Source organism: Heptranchias perlo, chromosome 31, assembly GCF_035084215.1.
Source record: "Heptranchias perlo isolate sHepPer1 chromosome 31, sHepPer1.hap1, whole genome shotgun sequence".
NCBI lineage: Eukaryota > Metazoa > Chordata > Chondrichthyes > Hexanchiformes > Hexanchidae > Heptranchias > Heptranchias perlo.
Window position 1 is genome coordinate 23,596,240 of NC_090355.1, and position 24,381 is coordinate 23,620,620.

General features: G+C 39.9%; 1 protein-coding gene across 2 annotated transcripts; it reads left to right on the forward strand.

Annotated features, from left to right (window-relative positions):
* The first annotated feature begins 661 nt into the window (after positions 1–661).
* On the forward strand, positions 662–24,076 carry zbtb34 (zinc finger and BTB domain containing 34). Of its 2 annotated transcripts, none has more exons than XM_067969741.1 (2): positions 662–864; positions 17,348–24,076. In XM_067969741.1, the coding sequence occupies exon 2, from the start codon at positions 17,373–17,375 to the stop codon at positions 18,900–18,902; it is 1,530 nt and encodes a 509-aa protein (XP_067825842.1). In that variant the 5' UTR covers positions 662–864; positions 17,348–17,372; the 3' UTR covers positions 18,903–24,076. The 2 variants fall into 2 exon arrangements, with proteins under 2 accessions (XP_067825842.1, XP_067825843.1); XM_067969742.1 differs by having other exon boundaries at positions 663–747.
* Positions 24,077–24,381: the final 305 nt, after the last annotated feature.

Sequence of the window (24,381 nt, forward strand, 5' to 3'; positions counted from 1 at the left end):
GTTAATGAGATGTTCTTTGTCCAATATACAGCCCATTACAACTTTCTAGTTTAAAAATTAAATATTTAATATTTTCAGGCTGTGAAACCCATTAACTGCTTTTTTTTTGTACAAGTAGTTACAGTTTCTGGCACCACTCATTGCACTTTTAGGACCAGTGCCAGGTTTCAAACTCAATACCATTCGGCTCCGGCTGGGCTCTCGCTCGGACCTGGCTCGGCTGCTCGGCTCCCGGCACTCGGCTCCGACCTCGCTCGGCTGCTCGGCTCCGACCTCGCTCGGCTGCTCGGCTCCCAGCACTCGGCTCCGACCTCGCTCGGCTCCCGGCACTCGGCTCCGACCTCGCTCGGCTGCTCGGCTCCGACCTCGCTCGGCTGCTCGGCTCCCAGCACTCGGCTCCGACCTCGCTCGGCTCCCGGCACTCGGCTCCGATCTCGCTCGGCTCCGACCTCGCTCGGCTCCCGGCACTCGGCTCCGACCTCGCTCGGCTGCTCGGCTCCCGGCACTCGGCTCCGACCTCGCTCGGCTGCTCGGCTCCCGGCACTCGGCTCCGATCTCGCTCGGGCATCTTCGGGAGTCGATGCCCGCCAGCGCCGGAAGTGTGGGGTGACGGGGTTTGACAGATTCAGTTCCGGGTTGGGACGGTTAGTCGGAGAGGCTGTAGCCGAGGCCTGGGAAAGCGACAGCTCCGGGGGGGGGGGCGGGGGGAAGGGGGAAAAAAAACACACACACACCACTGCAGGCGGCGTAAGTATGAAATGCGAGGCGGCGGCGGCGGTGGTGGTCGGCCACAGATAAAGCGAGCAGCGGGTTTGAGCGTGAGCAGGGCCCAGCCTCCATGTTGTAGGTGAAGTTAGGACCCAAGTAAGTGCTTTGCTGAGTTGTGTGCGCGCTGACCTGCGCTCGGACTCCTCACTCACACAGGAAGAGGCGGCTTCACCGCAAACCAAGTTTCGGGCTTCATCTGTTTATTGTTTATCGCCGAGTTTTCCCAACAAGCTCACTCTTAGTCTTTTAATAACAATTACAACCCTTTTCGGTCTCTTCCCATGTCACTTAAATGTTCCCCCCCCCCTCACGCCGCGCCAAATCCAAGTTAAAGGCAGTGGTTTTTATTTTTCTTTTTTAAAAAAGAAATTATTTTAATAATCTATTGACCTCGGGTTAAAAAATGATTTAAGCTTTGAATTGCCATCAACGTAACAATTGATGAGAGTTAAATAACAAAAAGGATTGTTCATGACGCGCTCTTGTCCTTTATGAGGAAACGTTGATAACAGTTACAATTTGTTTTTAAAGCAAACTGTCCCGTGATTTACGGGGAAAATAAACACCCAAGAAGTGTTTTTTTTAAGTTCGAGACATGTCCTTCAGAAAATTCTCGAGCTGTATGGTAAAATTGATTCGTAAAATCTACTCGATTACTAACATACTTGTTTGTAGTTTGTAACAAATGGACTAAAGTAGCAGAAGATACTGTGCAGAATGAAAGTGAAATGAGAGAAAAACTGTTGACCGTGTAGGGTACGTCGTCTGGACTAAAATCAACAGAGTCGTAACGCGGTCCGTGACTAAACCGGTGTTTAAAGCTACCTTTTTTTTGCTAACACTTTCTCTACATCCGTAAGACTGACCTTGTAATCCTAATTTACTCAAAACTAATGCCCATTAACATTCTCATTTAAACGTCGGTCAGAGAGTTTGTAGTTGGAAAAGGTGGATTAATCATTGTTTCCCCATTACTTTGTGGTAATATATATCCATATTTTTTGTATTTACGAGGATAAACACATGTTTGGAATTCTTTATGTTGGCTCCATGCCCACCTTTTAAAACATTTTGGGGAGGATATTAATCAAAAATTCCGAATCAAGGTGTAATTCACCAGTGGCAGCTGCGTCTGGAAAAATCAAGATCCTTTTCCCACACCCCTCCATTGCTATTGCGTGTGTTTTTAGGCTAAGAAATTCATAGACATTGTGGAGATTACATTGTTTCATTGTGGAAGTACAGATGTGCAAATATGATTATTACCTCATAGCAACATGGAGCTTTATTGTTTCCATCTGAAGTCCCTTCAGCTATCATGTACATTTAAACCTCTACCTCATGTCAACAAATTTGATTATAATTTTTATTGTGGACTGATAGTGATTTCAAAAGATACAAATAGCTGAGCTTTCAGAATTCTGATTAGAATTATAGAATGTTCAGCATAGAAACAGGCAATTATCCCATCAACTTGTGCTGGTTTTCTCCGTGACGCACCTAATCTAATATCATTCTCCCACTCGCTCCTCGTACCCTTTAATAATCCTTTTTTCCAAAATCCTAACACTATGATGCCAGTTTGATTCTTATCAATTCTAATTGCTTATTAAAAGGATAAAACTAAGTGCACATGGTGATATAATATTCTGAAACCAACTGCTCATAGTCAGCGGTAACTATGTAGCAGCTCTGCATCTTTTACCTGATAGCCATGTCTGTGGTTTATTTTGTTGAAAACTTGATCTTTTTGATTTACTATATGTCTATGATCACACATAATAAATACTGGGAGCTGTAGTCTGTTTGAGCCACCATTTTGATTGACTTCAGATGTTAAAGCTAATTAGCCCTATGAATATATTTTTATTGCACATACTTTAAAAAGGGCAATTATAATCCACCCAATTTTGGTGTTTTAATTATCTTTTTAAAGAGTCATTTTTTTTGTGCATTTGTCAATTTACCTGCATTCTACTTTTCTGCTACTTGTAAATTAGTTCCAGTATTCTATCGCTCAGTAGTAATGTACTTCTAACTGTCCGTAACTTTTGCATTCTGGTGAATTGTAGAAATAAAAGTACACCTTTGGTATTGCTATGCTGGAGCTGCTGTCCTCTGCTTTATGGAGTGGTGGCCTCTGGGTTTATAGTCTCAATTTCCTTCATTGTGAGTTCCTTATCTTAGCTATGCTGTTTTGGTGAGGTGCTGTGTGGAGGCTGGTGCTTCTCCATGGTGGGGATGTTGGAATAAGTCACCACATGCTGGCTGTTCCCTAGTAGCCCCTGACATCAAGTTACAACGTAGCATTGACATTGTTCAAAATGCGAGTCGTCTGCCCATCCACTTATGGGCATGGCATATAGCACAGGCAAATTGGAAAGATGGGAAATGTAGAAAGGAAATGATTATGTTGAGAATACAGATTACATATGTACTGATTTGTAACTGCATTTTTTAAAAAAAAATACTGCTGTAGGTGATTCTCCACATGTGGAGTTTACATTTCCATCATTTCAGGGCGATGGAAGTAGACTGCGGTGGGTGGGGGTGCTGCTTCCTCAAGACTGGATAGTAAATTAGTCGCTGTGCTGCTCTTGCAGACTACCAGGTGGCCAGTTTAAGAGCAGAAGCTTTGGAGCCAGTTCTTTAATTGCTCTTTTGAGTTGGGGAATAGTGTTTCCCACTTAAACAAAAGAGAGGGTGAATATAAAATATCTTGAGGTTTGCGTTCTACTAAATGCTGTCTAATTTTCACCATTCTGCCATCAGTTAAATGCTCTGAAAATAAAACACTTGGAGGTGACCTGGAAGCAAGGATACAAGTGTAGGGGTGTCAGAAGCTGAAGTAGGGGAAACAGTATTGTATTTAATTGCTTTAAAACATAATTCATTGTGTTCTATCGGGCCCTACTCTCCTCTGCCAAAACTGCTCGATAATCATTCTGGAATGCAAAGATAATCCCCCAGCTTCTTTGCTCCACTGTCATCCGTCTGCTTAAACCCCTCTCCCCTGCCCCCTCCAACTTCACCTCCAACAACAAATGCCAAGAACTTACAGACTTCTTTGTCACTAAGGTTGAGACCATCCATTCAGCTGGCTGTGCCGTATCCCTCCCTTCCCCTTGCCCACCAAGCCAAGGTTCCTCTTACACTGGCCCTGAACCCGCATCTTTCTCTAGTTTCTCTCCTATCTCCCCATATGCTCTCTGAGCTCATCTTGTCCTTGACACCCACCTCCTGCTCTCTTGACCATATTCCCACTAAACTTCTGACCACCCAACTTTCCTTCCGAGCCCCCACGCTCGATGACATTGTAAATGGTTCTTCATCTCCTCAGGTACTGTCTTCCCTCCCTTTCAAATCTGTCGTCAATACCCTCATCCTCAAAACATCCATTCTTGACCCCTCTATTCTTGCAAACTATTGCCCATCTCCAAAATCACTTTCCCTTGAAATCCGAGAACGTGTTGTCATCTCCCAAATCGGTGCCCTTTCCCGCAACTCGATGTTTGAACCTCATTAGTCAGGCTCTACCCCTGCACGATCCTAGTCAAAGTCACAAATATCACCCTCTGTGATTGACCGGGGTGCACTATCCCTCCTTGTCCTTCTCAACCTCTTTGGAACCTTTGACATGGTTGATCATGCTGCCTCTTCCTGCCCCTGCACTGTTACCTATGTAGTCTCCTAAGGATCTATCCTAGCCCCCTCCTTTTCCTCATCTACATGCTGCCCTTGGTGACATCATCCAAAGACATGACATTAGGTTCCATGTATATGCTGACAGCACCCAGTTCTACCTCACCACCACCCCTCCTCATTCTGTGTTGTCAGCCTGCTTGTCCAACATCCAGTACTGGGTGAGCTGCAATTTCCTAAAATTAAACATCGGGAAGACAAGCCAATTCCTTCCACTATCTCAGGCTGAACCAGACTGCTCGCAACCTCGGTGTCCTCTTTGACCTTAAGCTGAGCTACCAACCCCATATCTTCTCCGTCACAAAGACTGCCTACTTCCAACTCTGCAATATCTCCCTCAGCTGTGGAAATCCTCATCCATGCGGGTGTCTTGCCTCTAGACTCAACTATTCCAATGCCCTCCTGGCAGGCCTTCCATCTTCCACCCTTCATAAAGTTGAGCACATCCAAAACTCTATTGCCTGTATCCTAACCCACACTAAGTCCCGTTCACCCATTACCCCTGTGCTCGCTGACCTACGTTGGCTCCCGGACTACCAACGCCAACAGTTTTAAATATCACATCCTTGTGTTCAAATCTTTCAATGGCCTCTGTAACCGTCTCCAGTCCTACAATCGACTGAGAACTTTGTGTTTCTCCAACTCTGGTCTATTGCATATCCCTCACTCCATTCACCTACCATTGGCAGATGTGCCTTCAGGCATCTAGGCCCTAAGCTCTGGAATTCCTTCCTTAAACCCCTCCACCTCTGTGTCTCCTCCTTTTAAGACTCATTAAAACCTACCTCTTGGAGCATGCTTTTAGTGATCCCTCCTAATATCCCCTTCTTTGGCTCTGACTATGTTCCTGTAAAGTGCTTTGGGGTGTTTTCCTACGTTAAAGGTGCTATATAAATGCAAGTTGTTGTACTGTTTGGTACACTATTTTGTTTTGATGTTGACCATTGATTTTGTCACTTTCGCGAGTTACATAGTTTCCTTTCTTTTGCAAATGGAAGATAATGGATTCTTCTTTGAATTATCTAATCATAAAGGCAAGAGCGCAGCTCAGATAGTTTATGTTCGCTGTCTAAATCCTGAGATTAGATTATTGCCTAAATTCACTGAAGCATCTGTTACTGTTTACTATATCTAAAGTTGTAAATCTTTATGGTTATTTTCCTTGCTTTTGTAGTCTACATTTTTGTTTCCATTTCCATTTAAAGATATTACACGATTTAGGACTTGAATGTTGAATTTGGTGTAAGATCTCTTGAAAATGTATCAAATGTGTGATATATCACCTAAAGCACTACTTGGTGATTAATTTTATGGTGAATTACAGGAAGATTCACAACCTTGGATAAAAATATCACACACAGCCTTTCTGAAATATCCTCAATTTCTTGCATTTGGAAATTAAGATTGAAATGTTATAAATGAAGTTTTGTCATGCAGCAATGTGATGAAATTAATTATAACAGCGATGAAGTGTGAAAGGCCCATAGTTAAGTCAAGAACGCCATGGGCCCGAGTCACAATTTGAAACACCATCAATGGTGCAATATACTGTTTTATTTTAAACACATTATGGCATATTTGTGATATAGTGTTGTGATAATTGAGTTTAGTGGCAGTTTTTATTTTTTTTAACAGTAAAGGAACTGCCCTGATAAAGATGGTTAAAGATAAAGAACTTGCATCTATATAGCATTCACATCTTCAGGATGTTCCAAAGTGCTTCACAGTCGATGAAGTACTTTTGAAGTGCAGTCATTGTTGTAATGTAGAGAAACGCAGGAGCCAATTTGCGCAGAGCCAGTTCCCACAAACAGCAATGAGATAAATGACCAGATAATCTATTTTGATTGAAGGATAAGTGTTATCCAGGCCATGGAGAAACCCTTTGTTCTGTTTTGAATACTGCCATGGGATCTTTTAGGCCCACCTGAGAGGGCAGACAGGTTTAATGACTCATCCAAAAGACGGCACCTTTGATAGTGCAGCACTCCCTCAGTACTGCACTGAAGTGTGATCCTAGATTATGTGCTCAAGTCTGGAGGGGCTTGACCCCACAACCTTCTTGACTCAGGCGAGAGTGCAAACACCAAGTGAAAACTGTTTTAAACTACAGAATTGCTTATATCGTGCTATAGTTATGTTAGTGACTTTTACTGCTGCTCACTTGTAAAATTAAATGAGTAATGCAAGCAAATTTGCACAGACGTATCTGCATTTTCTATGACCCAACCCAGCTTCCATGGCAGCCAGTTGTGCAGGGATAGAAGGGGTAGGAATCTGCCATTGTCTGGTTATGATTGAGGCACTGGTCAAGTCAAGAGGGCATAAACCTTATGTATTAAACTATATTAAACAAGTATTTTTCCATCAGAGAATATTAGTAAGTGAACTCTTCCCAGGCCTTTGGTAATCCAAGTTAAAGGTGCGTATGAGAACAAGCAGATTGATGCTCCTGGTCTTTGTGGGCAGATTTCTGCTTGGGAGCAACTGTTGACAGTTGATAAGAATTATGAACAGTATTGGAGATAAACCGACATCCTACTGCTCTCCAGTGCATCAAAATGGTAAACGGACTGGTTGACCTTTTTTCCCCTCGTTTTGGAGGAAGTCCTGGCCTGGCATCAGTGCGTATGCTTAAATATAAGCTTAAGATCTAGAACCTGCCATGTGTGGAATCATATTTAAGTAGTTATCACATTCGTAGTGAAATTATCTCTCTTCCCACAAATGTCCCAGGACTTAGTTTTAAATGGTATTCGTTTGGTTTGCAATTAATTATGTGAGGCTTCATAATGTCTTAAGGGAAAGATAATTTTAAAATAAGTTAGGAAATGTTTTCTGCTTTGTAAAAATGTATCTGTTCTGCACATTTCCCTTTATCTGCATTATGCTCTGCTCAAAATAAAGTCAGGTTTTTAACACAGCAACAAAAAATAGCTTAACATCTAATTGCAAATAGTTAAGACTGAAGCTGTATCAGATTGGACTAAAAAGTGGAACTGAGTTTATCTATGAGGGTAGGAAAAAGATATTTAAGAAGGCTTTTTCGATTCCTAGGTTGTCTGAAGAAAAAAATACTTCAGTTTGTTTAAATATCGTTTTCTTTTCATGCTTTTTGTATGGGAGGTGTGGTGATGTCATCTTGACAAAGTGTAGTAGTGATCTATTACTGCAGGCAGGGCAAGAATGCAGTATGCTTTGCCATATGGGAGGTACTACCCAGCGTGAAAGATTTTTTATGGGAGTGTAGAGTTCTATTTTGTTTCGCTCGTGTGGTCTAGGAACTGAAATATTTTCCATACTTCCACACATTGAGCTAATCATCCACGGGGAGTGGGAGTATCTTCCTGTTAATGTTTCTCTGGCCCACCTGATAGTGATGGTCATTCGGGAGATTCAGTATACTGTATTAAGCTTTGCATTTCATCATATAGTTCATAAAATTCCTAATTCTCTCCATCAACCCTAATGCTTATTGAGCTGAAAGTTAACCAAAATTAAATACAGTTGAGTTTATACAACCCTCAAAACATTATTTGTCATTGAGATAGTTTAGATTTCTAGGGTTTGTGAGTGGCAAATCCAATTCCTACAAATCTGCAGGCTAGCATCACTGAGTGGTGGCATGTAAATTCATGTCTACATTCCTCCATATCAGTGGGGAATGACCAAGTGGGAGACCAGGTGCTCCCAAACATCGGGGAAAACCAATAGGAAAGTCATGTCTGTTGCATACCTGTCGGTAGCTGTTTCAGGGTTGTATCAGTAGGGTCAGGTTGCAAGCAAATTTGGGAGTCAACGCTTAATTTTGGCACAGGTCAAATGAACCTTGTATCCCAAACTTACAAGAGAGTATTTAGGTAACAGTGACTTCTAGTGAGGCACATGTACGCCTGGCCAAGATAGATTCCATATAGTGGTGCAGAGATGGAAAAGATGTTGTACTCAGAACTACCACTGCGTAGCTAAGCCACATAGACCAGGAAGATTCCCATCTCAATGCTGGCCTCTGCTTACATGACTAATCCCAGTCGAGGCCCCTGCCACAGCACTGTAACAGTCCTTATCAGAGTTACAAATGACATCCTATGTTACTGTGGTAAACTATCCCTCCTCATCCTTCTCGACTTGTCTGCAGCATTTGACACGGTTGACCACACCGTCCTCCTCCAACACCTCTCCTCCGTCGTCCAGCTGGGTGGGACTGCCCTCGCCATTTTCCATTCTTATCTGTCCAGTTGTAGCCAGAGAATCACTTGCAATGGCTTCTCTTCCTGCTTCCGTACTGTTACTTCTGGAGTTCCCCAAGGATCTATCCTTGGCCCCCTGCTATTTCTTATCTACATGCTGCCCCTTGGCAATATCATCCGAAAACATGTTAGGTTCCACGTGTATGCTGATGCTACCCAGCTCTACCTCCCCACCACCTCTCAACACCCGTCCACTGCCTCTGATTTGTCACGATGCTTGTCCGACATGAGCAGAAATTTCCTCCAACTAAATATTGGGAAGATAAGCCGTTGTCTTCAGTCCCCACCACAAACTCTGTTCCTTAACCACCGACTCCATCCTTCTCCCTGGCAACTGTCTGAGGTTGAACCAGGCTGTTCGCAATTTTGGCATCCTATTTGACCCTGAGGTAGGCATCAGACCCCATATCTGTTCCATCACCAAGACCGCCGACTTCCAACTCGGTAACATCGCCCGTCTCTGCACCTGCACCTGCCTCAGCTCATCTGCTAAAACCCTCATCCATGCCTTTGTTACCTCGAGACTCGACTATTCCAATGCTCTCCTGGCCGGTCTCCCACCTCCCACCCTCTGTAATCTTGAGCTCATCCAAAACTCCACTGCCCATATACTAACTCGCACCAAGTCCCGTTCACCCATCACCCCTGTGCTCCCTGACCTATATTGGCTCCTGGTCCAGCACCGCCTTGATTTAAAAATTCTCATCCTTGTTTTCAGATCCCCCCCATGGCCTCACCCCTCCCTATCTCTAACCTCCTTCAGCCCTATAACCCTCCAAAATCTCTGCGCTCCTCCAATTTTGACCTCTTGTGCATCCCCAATTTTAATCACAGTACCATTGGCAGCTGCTTAGACCCTAAGCTCTGGAATTCCCTCCCTAAACCTCTCCACCTCTCTACCTCTCCTCCTTTAAGATGCTCCATAAAACCTACCTCATAGACCAAGCTTTTGGTCACCTCTCGTAGTATCTCCTTATGTGGCTCGGTGTCATATTTTGTTTGCTAACATTCCTGTGAAGCATCTTGGGATGTTTTTCTACGTTAAATGCGCTATATAAATGCAGCTGTTGCTGAGGCAGCATCAAGGGTGGTGCAATGGAACTCAGCAGTTCTGGGTTAGGAAGGGGAAAAGAGTGAAGTTCCCTTTACTCAGTACACCCCTGCTAGAAGTGCGCACGTTTGGGTCGAAGTGAAGACAGAATTGGGCTCAGCCTCTGTCGTCAAATAGTTTGCTGATGCTTAGTGTTATGAAGAATGACAATTTAGATGAGGCACTGCTGCTGGTGAGCTGTCACTAGCAAGAAGTCAATGATTGTAGAGGAGGAGAACATTGCTAAGAAGAGGGGGAAAAATATTACAGTTGCACTGTTTCCTAAAGTAGCTGCAGGTACAAATTGGCAGATATGTCAGTTTTACCACTGAATATTTTCGACCAGTTCTGTACTTCTCTTCCCTACCCCCCCCCCCCAAAAAAAAATAGTTACAATAAGTACAGTTTGGACAAGTAGAGGTCTTAAGATTTTTTTTTCTCTTTATATCAGCAGAAATGTGCAGTGGGATTTGAATTGAGTTCATTGTATATTTTGACAACCAAGAAAATGTATTTTGAAAATAGTATTGTAGAAAGCAGTGTACACGTCACGGGACTTTAAATATTACATTCATCTCATGCTGCGCTGCAGGCATTACTTGTACTGCTGCATAAGTTATTTTCCAGGTTTACAGGTCATAAAACATAACATTAAGGTGTGACAGCTATATGCACAGGATTTTACAGTGAATGAGAGGGTTAAGATCCAGTTGGAAAAGACACAGAGAAAGGATCCTCTTTTTACGATTGCAACATCGCATTTACTTGCAGCCAACATGTAAAAATGACTACAATAGTGGCATTGTACATTAAGTGAAAAGCGCCCAATGGTTGCATGAAATGTAGAGCATGCATTGTGATATTCAGTCAGTGACCTAATCTGTAGTCTTAAGACTATACAGTCAAGATGAAAGAATAGTAATTTAATGTAGTTTTGCATCTAAACACAGAGTGGTACCTTTTTTAATATAAGCTGTGCAGCCATCACATTTACATGCTAAAAAGGGGTGTGGGGGGGAGGGGAAATCATAATTTCTTGTTAATCAAAAAGACACTAAGAAAACTTTTTAAAAGTGTGCAGTAATTCCACCATTTCACTACTTTCTGGAAGTTGTAGTTGAATGCATGTTCATATTCCACTCCTTTTACTGGAATTGGTTAATTTATCCATGAGACAGTGCTGAGTTGCCTTACCTTCCACTAGATTTCCTTTCTAGTTTGTTAGTTTAAGGATGACATATTGCAATATATTTCAGGTTTAATTGGTAAAACATCATCAGAGAGAAAACTGTGGAGTTGTTTTTTTTGATTTGCATCAATAAAATCCCACAGAAATAAATGAAAAAGCTGAGTGTTGGTCAGCGCTATGGGTGAGAATATTTCGCAATCTTAGTGTTACTGGTTACATTGTTGCAGGTTCTTCCTCCAGGTCCTGACAGCATTCTGTGCAGAACAGCAAGTCGGCTGGTTCCTCATACCCATGCTGTAGTAAGTTAAAGCGATGAAGTAAAAGCTGTAGAGTTCCTTGGATTAGCAGAGAAATTCAAATTAAAATGTGACTTAAAAAAGAAGCATATGACATTCTTGGGCTCTGAACACAAAAGAAAATCATGCAGAGTATAGAAAATAGAGAGGAAACTCAAAAAAAAAAAATTAGAAAGGTTAAGAGAGGGTATGAAGAAAGACTGGTGGATAACAAAGGAAAATAGTAAGTATTTTATAAACATATCCTCATATGTCATTCAAAATCTTGGATAGAGCATGCATGGCCTGTCCACAAACTGGGAGTTCCCTGTTGTCAAGATTTTTGGCCATATATTTGTGCCAGCATTTAACATTGTAAATTGTTATGTCAGCTTTACCCATTCAATTCTGCTGTGTCAGGTGTCACAATGTAGTTTCAGGCTCTGATCACTAGGTGGCTCTGTGGAGTTAGTTTCTGAAGTTTCTTTCTCCTCTGTCACCTATTTGCAAGTTAAATGCTTATTTTCATCAATTGACTGGGCAATGCCACAGGCAATTTACTAGTTTAAAAAAAGAGTGGGGCGAATTAGAGATGAAAAAGGAAAGACAAAGCAATGGTGGAGGTACTAAATGAATACTTCTCTTTGGTTTTCACATGAGTGTGTATTGATGGGAATGAGAAGGTGCAAGAGCAGGACCATAAATAAGGAAGTAAAATGAAAAAAATGGCGGAACTCAAAAATGAAAAGGCATCATGCCCCACTGGTGTGCATGCTTAGAATGCCAAGGGAAACGATAGCAGAGGCTTTAACCATCATCCTTCAAACATCCTTAGAAACGGCAGCTGTGCCAGAGGATTGGAGGTATGAGGATGGAGGGTTGCCAATGTAACACCTCTGTTCAAAAAGAGAGAAAGGGATAAGCCAGGTAACTGCAGAGCATTCAGCCTAAAGTCAGTATTTGGTATGCTTCTAGGGGCCAAAGTATGGGATAAGATTAATACTCACCTAGAAACAAGTGGGTTAATTAAGGACGGCCACCATGTGTTTGTAAAAGGGAAGTCATATTCGACCAATTTAATAAAGTTCTTTGAGGAAATAACAGAGTGCATTGATAAAGGAAATGAAGTGGATGTTTCAAAAGGCATTTGATAAGAAGCTGTATAGGAGGCTTGTTGATTTAAAAAAAAATTAAGGCGCATGATTTTAATGAGAATCTAGCAGCAAGGATAAGAGTAAGTTGGTTGGAGGAGAGGGACGAGTTATGGCTAATGGATGACTTTTTGGACTGGAAGGCTCCCCCCCCCCCCCCTCCCCCAGGTCAATGTGGAGGCTATTATTCTCATTAGTAAATGATCTGTATGTTGGTACAGCAGACTCTATCAAAATTTTCAGACAATATAAATGTGGCTAACTGAAGGGGGAATATAAGTGACTTTAGGAGGACAAACACAGGTTAGTAGATTGGACAGATAGATGTGAGATGAAATTTAATTCAGAGAAATGTGAGGGATAAATTTTGGGAGAAAGAAAGAATATATGCACTAAATGGCAAAAAGGAGTAGAGGAGCAGAGAGACTTGGGGTTTCAGATATCCAATTCTTAAAAAGTGGCAGGGCAAGTTGATGAAGCTTTTCTAAAAAGCACATAATTTTATAAATGGGGCAGTGGATTGCAGAAGCAAAGAGGCTATTTGAAAGCTATACACCTAATTGGTTGTGCCGCAGTTAGAATATCGTCCGGTTTTAGGCGCCCTACTTTAGGAAGGATGTCAAGCCCATGGAGAGGGTACTTGAGTCTTATGAGGAGATACTAGAAAAACTGGGGCGCTTTTCATTAGAACAGAGAATGTTAAGAGGAGATCTGATAGAAGTGATCAAAATTGTGAATGGTTTTGATAAAGTAAATAGGGGAAAACTATACCCACTGATCATTGAATCAGTAACTAAGATGCTCGAGTACTGTGTTCTTGTTTTGTGTTCAAGATCAACACTGAAAGAAGAGGTTAGGAGAAAATCTTTTACACAAAGGTTTGTTAGGAAATAGAAACAGTGGTGGAAGCAGAATCCACAATGGATTTTAAAAGAGAAGTGTGTAAATATTTGAAAAAGAAAAATGTCTTAGTATGGGGAAAGAGAGTGAGCGGAATGGGCTGAGTACCCTCGTCCTGTGCTGTAAAATTCTGATTCCATGAGTATCACTCCTGCAAAGACGTTCCCTTTACTGTAAAAAAAAATGGCCTAAATTTATTTTATATTTTTAAAGCAATAAAAATTAATCAACTGAGCCTCAATAAAACACACTTAATGAAAGCTTATGAAGTGGTGAAAAATAAGCATTGGCAATTATTTTCTTAAAAACACACCAAAAGCCAAATCTCAACATCTATTTCAACACGTGGACCTACGCTTATCTGCTAATCATGCTGTTTCCTGTTTAGTTTCATGCTGTAGCTGATTTATGGGTAATTTAGAAAAATAAATTTTGTGTTCCTAAACATTGACCAGCTGTTTGCTTTCTGGGAGCCATTGTTGTATTGCAACAGAAGGTGCATATACTTTTTTGCCTCTCTTGTCAAGTTGGTTGTCAATTTGCAACAATTAAGAACTTAATTGAGTATTTAAAAGACAATAAATTTGCTTGGGTAATGAGTTGTTTTTAAAGGGGAAGTAACACCTTTGGTTCCTGAACTAGCCCTCCATATGATATGTGTAACAATAGGAAAAATAACAGTATGTAGTGACTTTTGATCTAAATCACTTAAATAATTCTGTGTATGTACAGTATTTTGTTTAAATTTTTTTGTTTTATTTCAACACAACTCTTATTCCTCTTCCATCCTGAAGGTACTGGGTACATTCCATGAGTGAGCATTGACATGCTATAAGACCGTGGGGGGCATCGAAATCAAGCCTAATCTAGTCCTCGTGAGGTGCAGCTGGCTGTTTTTCCCTCTCCATAGTCTAGGGGTGTGAAGACATACAATAACACTTCCCAGGTGCTTATATATTACACTAGTGCCACTTGTTTCCAGAAGTGCAGGTATTGTGCAGCTGGCTGCAAGCCAGATATAAAGCTGAATGGTTCTTTTTGCATTTGAATGCAAACTGGTTACGTTTTAATTTTAGGTGTAGCAATCAAGTAATTTTTTTTCTAATTTTCTTTCTCCCTTCTTGGAAGATGCTGACTAATATTTAGGCAGGCACCATTGCTTCTGGCACCTCTTCTGAGTGGCCATTCTTTCCCAGTGAGGCTGGATGAATGAATATTGGTAGGCTGCTGGATTGTGAGGCTCATCACAGCCGAACCCGCTTGTGTCTTCACCCAAATTCCACATGCACACATTCCACCAGAGGTCACTGGATAGTGGGTAGCAACAAAAACCCTGCCTGAATTTGTTTTCCATCTCCCTAGCTCAAGAGCACTGAGGCTGATCACAACACTCAACCAGTGTCCTCGCTGAGAGCTAATCCAGAACAGACAGGGATCGAGCCTGAGGTGGTCTTGACCTGTGTGGCTAAGTAGTAGAGTGGGTGAGGCTGACGCCCACTGAGCTATGGAGAAGAAACCAAGTTAATATTTTAGGAAGTTGCTTAGCAACGTGAGTCTGATGGCAGTGTGCTGTGAATGTGTTGCATGTGGATTTCGGTTCTGTTTAGTTTCCCCCTTACTGGGTTGTAATCTCAACCAGACTGCTGGGATGGCGTGGGTGAGGGGAAGGAAATTGCTTACTCAGGAGGAGGACAGATCAAATGGCAAGTAAACTTGGGCCAATTATTAACTGCTTGCCATTTTAAAATAGAAGGACAAACAAGGAGGTGGAAAATTGTATGGGGACAGTTTTTAAAAAAAAATATAAGACTGGTTCTGACAAGATGTGAAATGTTCATTTCAAGAAGCGAGATGATGAATGTAATTAAATCTATTTGGCTTCTCACGGCAGTAAAACAATGGACACCCAATAATATTGCACCCCTGTTTTTAAATTGCAATTGGGAACATGTTTCCTCTGACTGAAGAGACTGGAGATGGAAATACTGTACCTTCCTTCATATGTATTGTTTTGCCCCAATTATATTTCTAGAATTGGTGATCTATGCTGCACAAACCCCTCTGCCTACCCACTGCAATCTAGTAATAAGAAACACAGGTTTCCTTAAATTTCTTCACTTAATGCTGACCAAATGATGTTTTACCCCTTGGGAAGAGCACTACAGATCCTCTTACTATCTCTGGCTGCAGCTTGTCTAGGAGAGTGTTACTATGGAAAAAATTGCTTCTGGTTTACAGTTACAATATGATCGTATCTTCTTAATATGGACCCCCTGCCCTTCCCCATGCGTTATTTCCTTTGACCATTTGGTGTTGCATCAACTGTCTGTTTGATCTTTAAGCGATTGCCCCACTTTCTCTAGTTGATTTTTGACACGGGTATTTTTTTATGTGTGTCACATTAATACAGTTCTCTGAGAGCGACCTCGAGCTCGAAACGCTGTGCAATGAGTAAAAACTTCTCATTCGGGAACATTTTCTACATAGCACAGTGCTTTTGCCCTGGGAGTATATATGGTCAAATCTGAAATTACTGTACTTAATATGGAAGAGCTGCCTGCCAGGCAGTTTTAAATTGATTTGAGATTGCCTGGTGGTATTTCACTGGAGCCCCGGCTGCTGAAGTGCCGCATTTTTTCTCAGTCTGGATATATTCTGGTTAGTGGAACCTTACACAATGTAACCTTTGTACTTCCCACCCCTAAATGTACTTGGCAACAGTAAACTTTCAGTATTGAGCTATTTCAATTGAATATTTTTATTTATAAGAGTTACAAAATGTAAAATATTTTACTACCGTTGAACTGAACACAAGCTTAAAATAGTGCTGCCTTAGCAGTCAAGATTTCCCCACGGCCCTGGTACCTCATGTTAGATTTTAGGCATGCTACTGGTGTGATGCTAATAGAAAACATGCCATAGAGTTCAATTTGTATTTTATATTCCTTTGCTGTAGCTGAGCTTTGTGATGCCATATGAATATTTAGATGAATTCATAATTTGATTTCAGGCATGCTGTCATTTGGAGTGCACAAGCATAACAGCCACAAGGTGTGCAAATGGCTGGCTCTCTTTTCCAACAGTTCAACTACCTTTATACAAAAAAAAATTTCTTGGCTTTAATTTTTTTATAATTGAAGATTATCTCGACATCTTTTAAAGCACAAGAATGTGGTGTTAATTGCATTGTTGTGAAATAATGTGGTGGAACAAAAATCTAAGATATTCCAGATGCTAATACAGCCACAATTTGCATAACACTCCCACTTTCTATCACCACTGCCAAAAAAGCATGTCAAATGGCTTGCGTAACAGTGCCAAAACTAATTTGTACCATGGTATAGAGCACAGAAATGATTTTGCAGCATTGTAAAAATTCAGAATGCCTCACTTCAGTATCTCAAACTTTTGATTTGGGGGAAATGGGCAAAAATAAAATTCAATTTTTGTTGTAACTAAAGTGATCCTTGTTTATTTGCGAAGATTAGCCTCAGTTTGGTGATAGATATACTGGTAAAAACAATGAGTGAATAAGAATAAATATCAGATTTACTTCCACGTTAGAAATGAAAGCTGGACCTAAATAACTAATTTAGTTCAGCTTTCTTCCTGACTTCGTGCTGGTTCTGCATTTTTTGTTTTTTTTAAACATATTGTACAATTTTGTGCATGGTCTGCTGCACATCATGCAGTTTTTTTCAAGTTTCATTCTCGCTGTTTGATACACCCCTTCGTACATTCTACCTTGTAGTACACTGCATTCCCATATAAATTGTCATTATAGTATATACAAAATCTAATTGTATGGTACTTAATGGAGTTGAGTGATTAATTTGCATGGATCACATAATCGCAGGTGTACCTTGTGATGAGCTTTTGACTACTTGGTACAGGGAAATCACATGCTTTGTGTGTATCTAGCTGGTTTCCTTTCAATGCAAGATAAATGACTTTGTGTGAAATCATTTTCTGTAAGGATCGATTATAGTGGTTTTATTTGTTTCATTTTGTGACCCTCACAGATTTTCAACATTGACCATAGAAGAAATGGATAACGGTGGTTATATTCAGTTTGACGTGCCTGAGTACAGCAACTGTGTTCTGAGCCAACTTAATGAGCTACGCTTACAAGGAAAGTTATGTGACATTATAGTTCACATTCAGGGTCAGCCATTCAGAGCCCACAAGGCTGTCCTAGCTGCCAGCTCCCCTTATTTCCGTGATCATTCAGCACTGAGCACCATGAGTGGTTTATCAATATCCGTTATTAAAAATCCAGATGTATTTGAACAGTTACTTTCATTTTGTTACACTGGGAGACTGTCATTGCACTTGAAAGATGTTGTTAGTTTTCTTACTGCTGCAAGCTTTCTGCAGATGCAGTGCATAATAGACAAATGCACTCAGATCTTGGAGAGCATTCACTCGAAATTCAGTATTGTGAGTATTGACTCTGTAGTTGTCAGTACTGAAGATAATCAGGGAAATCGCAATGGGGTTAGAGAGAGCAATAGCCGCTTCTTAAATCCAGTTGAAATCTCTCCACCATATTATGGCCAAGTACGGCAGACAACAATTGCTAATGAACCACGTATGGAGACCACACCAAACCGAAGTTTTCAGAATCGAACTATGGAAGAGCGGCACTCTGACCCCGGAAGCAGTGGTAGCATTTCTGAGCACGAAATCCAAATTGAAGGTGATCATGAGCAAGCAGAATTAATAGTGAGGGAGACCAATCCAATCAGCGCCCAGATTACAGAGGTCAAAGTCAAAATGGAAAAATCTGATCGGCCAAGTTGTTCTGATAGTTCATCAGTGGGAGATGATGGTTATCACACAGAAATGGTAGATGGGGATCATGTGGACCGAATGGTGGCTGTGAACGTCAGCTCATATGGACCAGTATTACAGCAAGCTTTCTCACTTTCTCAACCAGCATCGCAGTCAACTGGCTTATCAACTACCTATGGTTGCCTCACAAATTCAAGTCCTTCTCGATCTATGCTTAGTAATTTTAGAGGTCGTGGTCGACTGAAAAGAAACATACAGATACAGAATGACGGGCAAAATGTGATTAGTCAGTCCTCTGATGGCGACAGCGGGCTAAACAGGCAAGGTTTTGAGAGTAATCCCCGTGACCATGATTCAAGGGAACACTGGTTTCCATACAATCAGAGGTTAATCTGCATCTACTGTGGAAAATCCTTCAACCAGAAAGGGAGCCTTGACCGACACATGCGGCTCCACATGGGAATAACTCCTTTTGTCTGCCGCTTTTGTGGGAAAAAATACACACGGAAAGACCAGCTCGAATACCACATTCGCGGGCACACAGATGACAAACCATACCGCTGTGAGATCTGCGGTAAATGTTTCCCTTTCCAAGGCACTCTGAATCAACATTTGAGGAAAAATCATCCTGGCGCATCCGAGATTAAAGGTCGAGTCGAGTCACCTGACAGAACAGACACACAAATAGAACAAAAAGAAGGTGATGAGCCTTCTCCCTCAGAAGAAACCAACATGGAGACTGCAGTGCAGGATGCTCTTCCATTGTCCCATATTTCTGAATGAGTAGCTTAGGCGTAATGAAGCCAAAAGCACACAAAGCTAGAAATAATGCTACAATATTAGTATTTTGTTTTTTTTTTGTAGCACAGCATTCAGCATTTATATAACGTTTATGAAACTTCTATTCCCCAATCAAGTTCTATTTTTTTCCTTGTATCGATTCTTGAAAATTGATAATTTTGAATACTTCAGAAAATTTAGTGTTTGCTGCCTGATTAAAAGTACAGTGTATAATATAATTATCAAAAAAAAATAAATTGCCATGTCCAAGAGGAGAAGGGTCAGGATAATCAGTTATAGTAACTGGAAGAAATGTATGTGTGATAATAGAGTAATGCACCACCGTAAATAACTGAAAGTCACTGTGGCAAGCCTAAACATCCATTCATGTTTCACAAAGCAGTGAGAAATGCTATTCCAGTCCTTCTTTCACTTTGGTTTCATCAATGTAGGTTAAAGACATTTTTTTCAGCTGTCCTAATGGACAATGGTAATGAGGTTTGAATTGTTCAATTGGAAGCCTGGCACAGATCAGGTTTTAAAATTCCATTACGCTGTTTGTGATGAATTTGATATTTATTTTTAACCAGAAACTTGGTAAAATGTTAATTGACGTGAGACTTACGATCCCAGCATCTGGAGTGTGTCTTTTGTACACGTGCTGCATCTTGACACATTGAGTACCCTCTACTATTCAGTCCATGTGTAACATTCTCCCGAAATTATCCAGAAGTTTTTTTTTCCCAGGTCAGACTTCTACCTGTACCTGAAGGCGGTTTGGTGTGAATACTTGGATGCCCAACAACACCTTAATATATGATTGTCTTGTTTCAGCCTGCACTATTAAACTGTGCACCTCTTATCTAGTTTCTCTTTGATCAGTGTTACTTTCATACTGCTGTGTGGAATAGTTTGAATGCTTAAGGGCCATATTTAAATAAATAGCAGAGATAAGTTAATAAAAATACTTTTTCTGTTTTTAAAAAATCTTTTCACTCACTCGTACAAGAGACCTACATACAATATTTTTAGACTGTGACACAGTTTCAATTTTTTATATTTTTTAAAAAAACCTACTGATTTTCTTTTATAATCAAATTTACCCATGTCAAATTAGAAATGTACTTTTAGCATATTCCCAGTTCTGGTCAGACCTTGTAATGTACCTCAGCATCTTCAGGGAAATAGTGTTGGTCAAATGGACAGCAATTATTTTCACCCATATGGCAGACTTGGTGAAGGTGCAGGATTGCTTCGTCTCGTTTGGTGTCTTCTATTTAAATGTAACCTCTGAAAATATGGTAATTTACTCTTAGTGATAGGGTTATTGTGTTTGCAACTTTTGCTCTTAATGACTTGGCTGAGAAGGAATGCTTCCTTAATCTTCAAATTTAGAGACTAGAATTTATACTGAAGAAATCAGATTTAATGAACTAAATGTTTACCTTGCAGAGCAACATTTCATTTAATTTGGTGAGGTCAACTAGTTATTCTGTCAATAGGCACACTTCCAGGTTTTTATACCAAATTCAATGCCATGCCACGTTTGTTGGTTGAGAAATTTGTGGGGGGAGAAATCAAGTCAGTATTTAAAATACAAGGTGAATACATGAATAGCACCTACTTTTTAACGTTTTGTTTATATACAATTATAATTCCCAATACCAGAAGACTGATAAGTGGTGTGTTGTAGAAAAGATTGTTTTAAAGCAATTCAAGTAACTTTTAATTGTGTAAAAAATGTCACTTTTAACCAAAGCCTATGTGCCCCTCAACCCTGCATGTACTGTCTCTTTAAAAGATGTGACTAAGGTTAGCCTTACTGTAGTTTTGCTGATGGCAGGGTGCTATAATACCTGAAGTTCATTAAATTGATTATGGAATTAATATTTCAAATTGCCATACTATATCTTGTGCTAGTAGTGGCCTCAGTCTAGCACTTATATATAATTGTGTCTACAGAAATTGCCTATTGTACAAAGATTAATTTAAAAAGTCTTTGACCTTTGGTCATTGGAGAGCTTCTCTTTCAATGCAGTGGATTGAAACACTTGGAATGCAAGCAGGCTTGTGATACTTTAAGAAAGTTGACTGCCAGTTGTTCTGACATCAGTAGTGAAGCTTCCAGCTCTTATGTTAAATTCAGTGCCACATCACTCGGTTGAGAAGTTTGGGGGCAAAAATAAATCAAACCAGTATTTAAAATAAGTAAGTACATGACACACATCTACTTTATAACCATTGCAGTTCACGTAAAATCATAGTGGTACATCTATATTGCATAGAAAAAGATGACCCTTCTCTCCTCACCCTGAAAACCCCTCTTTCCTTCCTCCCTCCCATCCCCCTCAAAAAAAAAGTTTTGGATACATTTATTGTACACAGTATGCTAAACTAATGAACTGTTTCCTAGGATTATTTGATTAAGGATATACTTGCATATATTCCCAACGCTGTCTATAAAATGGATACCTTAAAGTTTATGATGTATGTTTTTAGAGGAAAAATAATACTGCTTAATTGTACCTGTTTTTATAAGAGTTGGTACTAATTGGAACAGTCTCCTTTTACAAAAGTTTTTTTTTTAAGAAAGCTAGTTTTACTTCCAACGTGAAAGATCTTTCCGCCAGCTTTAGTGTTCATTGTGAGAATTCACAAGGAAGAGCTGGAGCATTACATTGCAGCATATGCTCAGTAAGTGCTGGAAAAATCTATTGGTCCTTTGTTCATTCCAGATTTTTGAGTCTGTCCATACTTGGTCCATTCTATAAAAATCCTGTGGGATCCAGAAAAAGTTCAGCTAACCTTTCATTATATTGCTACCCATTAAATATGCACTCTTTGCATCCTTTCTTAATCCACAAGAATACTGAATGAAGTGATAATGAATTCAGGTGCTACAGCTTTTAGGCATCCTGAGCAAATGATTGCCTGTATAAGCAGGCACAAAAGTTAGAAATGAAGGGAGGGACCGTGGATTTTCTCAGCCTTGAAATATGAAAGTTATTGTTGGTGTGTAATATTCTACGTAATCCTTTTTGCTTTTCTTTTGTACGAGCCAGGTGAATAGAGTTATCTAAGAATCATGTCTACTCTCAAAGACCATAATATACATGCTGTGATGTTCTAGTTTTTAAAAAAAAACTAGCAGTACTACTAAACTTAAACTGTTTCATTGTTGCCTGGTTATAGGCCAATCCCTTTTTGGTATTCAAATGGCAGTTATATATTGGAAATGTATGTGCTCTACTGTGGTCATTGTGATTACCACCAATCCTGGATCAGTGCATACTTAACATCCAGATTTTCAGATTATTAGAGTTTGAACAGGATACAAACTCCAAAAGGGACATAGTTGCGTATGGCCTCACCTACCTTTTTTTAGGGGATTTGCCCTTAAATGGTGCTGTTAGATCAGGTTAGAATTATTTATTGAACCAGCATTAACAATTTTATATATAAATAATATTTGGATGAGTACTGTTTCAAATTTTTTGTTTATATAAATTCTTTATATGAACCCTGTAATATAATCAATCTGGAATTCTAGTCAACTCCAAAGTATTGATGGAATGATTGAAGTTGATGTTTTCTGGAATGCATGTAATCTTTAAGGAAACCTATAGAGTTTTAATCTATTTGTTCTAAAATCCAGCTAATCCATTATAATTTAATAGAACAGACTGACTTAACACAGTTTGGATAAATCAAGAGCTAAGCTGATGATGTCATTTTGTCTCTTAGATTATCCCTTGGAATTCTTTTTCCTAAGAAGCTAGCAGTTACCATGACCATTTCTAAAACAAAAACAACTGTAATAACCAAGATAAAGCACAAATCCTACCTGTTAAAACTTGCTTTCTGTCTAGTATATTTTGTGAATGGCTGAAATTTCATGAGCCGAGCCTGATTGGCCATTTTGAATTTCTCAAACTCTAAGCTACAATGCCAAATGAGCACCCTATTGCACTTTGACTTGCTGAACTCAGTCAGAAATGCTTGCTGAACTCAGCAGATATGGGACAGGCATTGTAAACAAATATAATTGCAAAGTAATGATGAATTCCCTGCCATTTCCTTTTTCTTGCTCAAATTAAACAATGATAAGACAACATTTGAAATGTTCAGTGTTAGCCAGTTTTGTGCTAAATAAATTGGGGTGCAATACTGTCAGTGAAATTGGAGAAAAGTGGGAGAGTATTTCACACTTCCCTGCATCACTCCGGTAAATTTCAGGACCTGAGTTCAGAGACACAGGTGCTGATTGGATAGAATAATACAGCACATGTACATTGGTGGACAGGACGGTAATGAAATTAGCTACGGTGCGCAGTTAAAAGGTGTTTGTGTGTGTGTATATAATATAAAAATAAATCTTTTAACATTACATACCTAACACTGTTTCTTGAACACCCCGACTCAGACTTGATTTTAGTGCAATAAACACTCATTCACAATAGACACATACAGTTTTAAATAAGCTATTTTCAAACCATATAGTGCATTTTTTTTACTTTTGATATTTACTGTGTATAATCTGTTTAGGACCATTGTGTCATAAGCAACCAAAAATGTATTCCACGTTTTATCAAGCAGTATGTCTCAAGAAGCTTTTTTGTTTTTTCTTCCGTGCAGCAATTGCAGAAGTTACAACAGAGCTTTTTGAGGAAGAGTAAAATGACTATATTATAAGGGAAATAATTTGACATCATCAGGGCTGGTTTCAATTTACACAGGCTCATTTTCTAGGCTCAGTCAATATGATCTAAAGAACCACAAAACGGCTGCTAGATTGTCACCATCTAGAGGGGACATTGACTTGCAGTTCACTTATTAAAACTCTGGAGATTTTCTTTAGCAGCCCATAATCCATGAGTGAGTGAAGTAAATGAAGCTAAGTAAAGCTGATGCTCTGACAGTTGATAACTAGCCATTATGGATGTATTTTCTAGCATGAATGCAATCAATATTTATTCAAAAGTATATGTTTTTCTCTTATCCTATTAGCTGTGTCTGACTGTGATCAATTAATATTTCAGTGCTGCTTAATTATTGTTTTGATGTTAATCCTTTATTTCTGTACTTCCATTTTGTTGCTTGTAAACAGCTTTTGTATTGTTTGAAGAGTAATAAATGGAAAGTTTCTGTTTTTGTAAATAAATCTTTTGCTGTTATAGAACCCCAACAGTTTGGTCTCCGTTTAGATTATAGTATGGTAAGTTGAATGTTGTATACCCATACTCATTTTGTCTAGGGCTTTCAACGTCATTTTTTTTTCCAAAATACAATAACGCCCGAAAGATCTAACTACTTAGCTGGCTCTATCTATCACCGTCACTCCTAGTTTTTAAATAACTTACATATTTAGTAAAGAGATATCTTAAAGAACAATGGGAGTCACTGCAGTTGTGATGTCACGGGGTGGCAGCAATGTGCATGTGTCTGTGAGCTGGAGGGAGACAAAGGGCAAAGTGAGAAAATT